This window comes from Oncorhynchus mykiss, chromosome 8, assembly GCF_013265735.2.
Source record: "Oncorhynchus mykiss isolate Arlee chromosome 8, USDA_OmykA_1.1, whole genome shotgun sequence".
In the NCBI taxonomy this organism is placed as follows: domain Eukaryota; kingdom Metazoa; phylum Chordata; class Actinopteri; order Salmoniformes; family Salmonidae; genus Oncorhynchus; species Oncorhynchus mykiss.
The window spans coordinates 88,496,830-88,501,829 of NC_048572.1; the positions used below are offsets into that span (position 1 = coordinate 88,496,830).

General features: G+C 45.6%; 1 protein-coding gene across 1 annotated transcript in view; it reads right to left on the minus strand.

Moving 5' to 3' along the window:
- Positions 1 to 5,000, minus strand: part of LOC110531049 (piezo-type mechanosensitive ion channel component 2) — a 191,056-nt gene that overhangs the window by 116,893 nt on the left and 69,163 nt on the right. The window contains exon 18 of the mRNA XM_036986896.1: positions 28 to 215. Coding sequence (XP_036842791.1) covers positions 28 to 215 — 188 coding nt within the window. The remainder of the gene's footprint in view (positions 1 to 27; positions 216 to 5,000) is intronic.

A 5,000-nucleotide genomic window follows, 5' to 3' on the forward strand; every position in this document is an offset into this window, starting at 1 on the left:
GAGAGAGAGAGAGAGAGCTGTACCAACCTGATAGAGCGCCACACAGAAGAGGAAGAGCATCATGTAGATGATCTTATACATGACCATGCGTCCCTCGAAGCTGACGAAGAAGAACATCCCTCCACAGATATAGATCCAGTATTTCACCAGCATCTCCATCACCATGTTCCCCAGAACCTGCATGATGTCCTGCTCCCCTCCTTCCTCATCCTCCTCTTCCTCTATAAACAAGGTTACCCACACAGAGAGGAGATAGTAGGTGATTGGCTCTACTTGATGAACAACTGCAGTGCAGATAACAGGATATTGTAGCATTTCCTATAGCGCTATTCCTGTGATAACGTTGCCTGAGACCTGAAATCCTGTGTTAATTTTTTTATTATTATTAAATATATGCTTTATTGTCACATACATTGGATAGGTGCAGCGAACGGTGTTGTTTTACAGGATCATCCATAGTAGTACAGTAACCCTGGAGCAAATTAGGGTTAAGTGCCTTGCTCAAGGGCACATCGACAGATTTTTCACCTTTTCGGCACTGGTATTTGAACCAGCGACATCTCAGATACTGGCCCAACACTCCAACCGCTAGGCTACCTGCTGCCCTAAGCTTGGATGCCTAGGCCTAATGTCACGCCCTGACCTTAGATATCTCTGTTTTCTATATATTTTGGTTAGGTCAGGGGGTGACTAGGGTGGGTACTCTAGTTTTTTGTATGTCTAGGGTTTTTTGTATGTCTAGGGTTTTTGTATATCTATGTTGGCCTGATATGGTTCCCAATCAGAGACAGCTGTTTATCGTTGTCTCCGATTGGGAATCATATTTAGGCAGCCCTTTTTCCCACTTTCTGGTGTGGGATGTGTAGTTGCCTGTCAGCACTATATTGTATAGCTTCAAGTTTCGTTTGTTATTTTTGTTGGTTTGTTCGGTGTTCACTCTTTTAATAAAGAGAATGCACGCGTACAACGCTGCGCCTTGGTCTCACTCATACGACGATCGTGACACTTTAGCTCAAGTGGGCTAACACAAGTCTTGTGGCAGGCAGGAAGCCCAGGTTTGAATCCAGTGTGTCAGCGGGCTAACACAGTCTTGGGTTCGAACCCCGTCTCGACTGGCCCAGAACAGGGCAATAGAGCTGGCCATTAAATGTACACGTAGAGCTAACATTAATAATATGCATGTCAATCTCTCCTGGCTCAAAGTGGAGGAGAGATTGACTTCATCACTGCGTTATATTTGGGAGAGGTATTGACATGTTGAATGTACCAAGCTGTCTGTTTGAACGACTGGCACACAGATCAGACACCCATCCATACCCCTCAAGACATGCCACCAGAGGTCTCTTCACAGTCCCCAAGTCCAGAACAGACTATGGGAGTTGCACAGTACTAAGAGCCATCACTACATGGAACTCTATTCCACAGTACTAAGAGCCATGACTACATGGAACTCTATTCCACAGTACTACATAGAGCCATGACTACATGGAACTCTATTCCACAGTACTAAGAGCCATGACTACATGGAACTCTATTCCACAGTACTACATAGAGCCATGACTACATGGAACTCTATTCTACAGTACTAAGAGCCATGACTACATGGAACTCTATTCCACAGTACTACATAGAGCCATGACTACATGGAACTCTATTCCACAGTACTACATAGAGCCATAACTACATGGAACTCTATTCCACAGTACTACATAGAGCCATGACTACATGGAACTCTATTCCACAGTACTACATAGAGCCATGACTACATGGAACTCTATTCCACAATACTACATAGAGCCATGACTACATGGAACTCTATTCCACAGTCCTACATAGAGCCATGACTACATGGAACTCTATTCCACAGCACTACATAGAGCCATGACTACATGGAACTCTATTCCACAATACTACATAGAGCCATGACTACATGGAACTCTATTCCACAGTACATAGAGCCATGACTACATGGAACTCTATTCCACAGTAGTACATAGAGCCATGACTACATGGAACTCTATTCCACAGTACATAGAGCCATGACTACATGGAACTCTATTCCACAGTACTACATAGAGCCATGACTACATGGAACTCTATTCCACAGTACTACATAGAGCCATGACTACATGGAACTCTATTCCACAATACTACATAGAGCCATGACTACATGGAATTCTATTCCACAGTACTACATAGAGCCATGACTACATGGAACTCTATTCCACAATACTACATAGAGCCATGACTACATGGAATTCTATTCCACATCAGGTAACTGATGCAGCAGTAGAATCAGATTTAAAAACAGGTAAAAATACACCTAATAGAACATTGTGGACTGTGAAAAGACACACACACACACGCAGGTACATACACACACACAAAATATACACACTCTACACACACGTACACCTGAAGAGTGTGTTGTAGCAGTATAGTGACACTTCATGTAGTGTGACCAAGGCACCAAGTCTAGGTCCAAAAGCCTCCTGAGCAGATTTTACCCCCGAGCCATAACACTGCTGATAATCAAACCCGGAAAATGTACATTGACCCCCCCCCCCCCCCCCCTTTTTTTTACACGCAGCTACGCGATATTTCATATCTACTGTATGTATAGTCACTTTACCCCTGCCTACATGTAGAAGCTGTGGCTCCCAAGTGGTGCAGCGGTCTAAGGCACTGCATCTCAGTGCTAGACATGTCACTACAGGCACCCTGGTTTGAATCCAGGCTGTATCACAACAGTCCGTGATTGGGAGTCCCATACACTTGCCCCAGCGTCGTCTGGGTTTGGCAGGTGTAGGCCGTCAATGTAAATAAGAATTTGTTCTGTAACTGCCTAGTTAAATAAAAATGTACATATTAACCTGTAGACTTTTTATTTTATTGTGTTACTTTTTATCTTCATTTTTTTTTTTTATCTAGTAAATATTTTCTTAACCATTTTTTTCTTAAAACTGCATTGTTGGTTAAGGGCTTGTAAGTAAGTATTTCCTAGCTGCTGTCTTGGCATGAACTAATGGGGATCCATAATAAACCCCAGGAAGAGTAGCTGCTGCCTTGGCATGAGCTAATGGGGATCCATGATAAACCCCAGGAAGAGTAGCTGCTGCCTTGACAGGAACTAATGGGGATCCATGATAAACCCCAGGAAGAGTAGCTGCTGCCTTGGCAGGAACTAATGGGGATCCATAATAAACCCCAGGAAGAGTAGCTGCTGCCTTGACAGGAACTAATGGGGATCCATAATAAACCCCAGGAAGAGGAGCTGCTGCCTTGACAGGAACTAATGGGGATCCATAATAAACCCCAGGAAGAGGAGCTGCTGCCTTGACAGGAACTAATGGGGATCCATAATAAACCCCAGGAAGAGTAGCTGCTGCCTTGGCAGGAACTAATGGGGATCCATGATAAACCCCAGGAAGAGTAGCTGCTGCCTTGGCAGGAACTAATGGGGATCCATTATAAACCCCAGGAAGGGTAGCTGCTTCCTTGGCAGGAACTAATGGGGATCCATAATAAAACCCAGGAAGAGTAGCTGCTGTCTTGGCAGGAACTAATGGGGATCCATAGTAAACCCCAGGAAGAGTAGCTGCTGCCTTGGCAGGAACTAATGGGGATCCATGATAAACCCCAGGAAGAGTAGCTGCTGCCTTGGCAGGAACTAATGGGGATCCATAATAAACCCCAGGAAGAATAGCTGCTGCCTTGGCAGGAACTAATGGGGATCCATAATAAACCCCAGGAAGAGTAGCTGCTGTCTTGGCAGGAACTAATGGGGATCCATAGTAAACCCCAGGAAGAGTAGCTGCTGCCTTGACAGGAACTAATGGGTATCCATGATAAACCCCAGGAAGAGTAGCTTCTGCCTTGGCAGGAACTAATGGGGATCCGTAATAAACCCCAGGAAGAGTAGCTGCTGCCTTGACAGGAACTAATGGGTATCCATGATAAACCCCAGGAAGAGTAGCTTCTGCCTTGGCAGGAACTAATGGGGATCCGTAATAAACCCCAGGAAGAGTAGCTGCTGCCTTGACAGGAACTAATGGGGATCCATAATAAACCCCAGGAAGAGTAGCTGCTGCCTTGGCAGGAACTAATGGGGATCCATAATACACCCCAGGAAGAGTAGCTGCTGCCTTGACAGGGATTAATGGGGATCCATAATAAACCCCAGGAAGAGTAGCTGCTGCCTTGGCAGGAACTAATGGGGATCCATAATAAACCCCAGGAAGAGTAGCTTCTGCCTTGGCAGGAACTAATGGGGATCCATAATAAACCCCAGGGAGAGTAGCTGCTGCCTTGGCAGGAACTAATGGGGATCCATGATAAACCCCAGGGAGAGTAGCTGCTGCCTTGGCAGGAACTAATGGGGATCCATAATAAACCCCAGGAAGAGTAGCTGCTGCCTTGGCAGGAACTAATGGGGATCCATAATAAACCCCAGGAAAAGTAGCTGCTGCCTTGACAGGAACTAATGGGGATCCATAATAAACCCCAGGAAGAGTAGCTGCTGCCTTGGCAGGAACTAATGGGGATCCATAATAAACCCCAGGAAGAGTAGCTGCTGCCTTGACAGGAACTAATGGGGATCCATAATAAACCCCAGGAAGAGTAGCTGCTGCCTTGGCAGGAACTAATGGGGATCCATAATAAACCACAGGAAGAGTAGCTGCTGCCTTGGCAGAAACTAATGGGGATCCATAATAAACCTCAGGAAGAATAGCTGCTGCCTTGGCAGGAACTAATGGGGATCCATAATAAACCCCAGGAAGAGTAGCTGCTGCATTGGCAGGAACTAATGGGGATCCATAATAAACCCCAGGAAGAGTAGCTGCTGCCTTGACAGGAATTAATGGGGATCCATAATAAACCCCAGGAAGAGTAGCTGCTGCCTTGGCAGGAACTAATGGGGATCCATAATAAACCCCAGGAAGGGTAGCTGCTTCCTTGGCAGGAACTAATGGGGATCCATAATAAACCCCAGGAAGAGT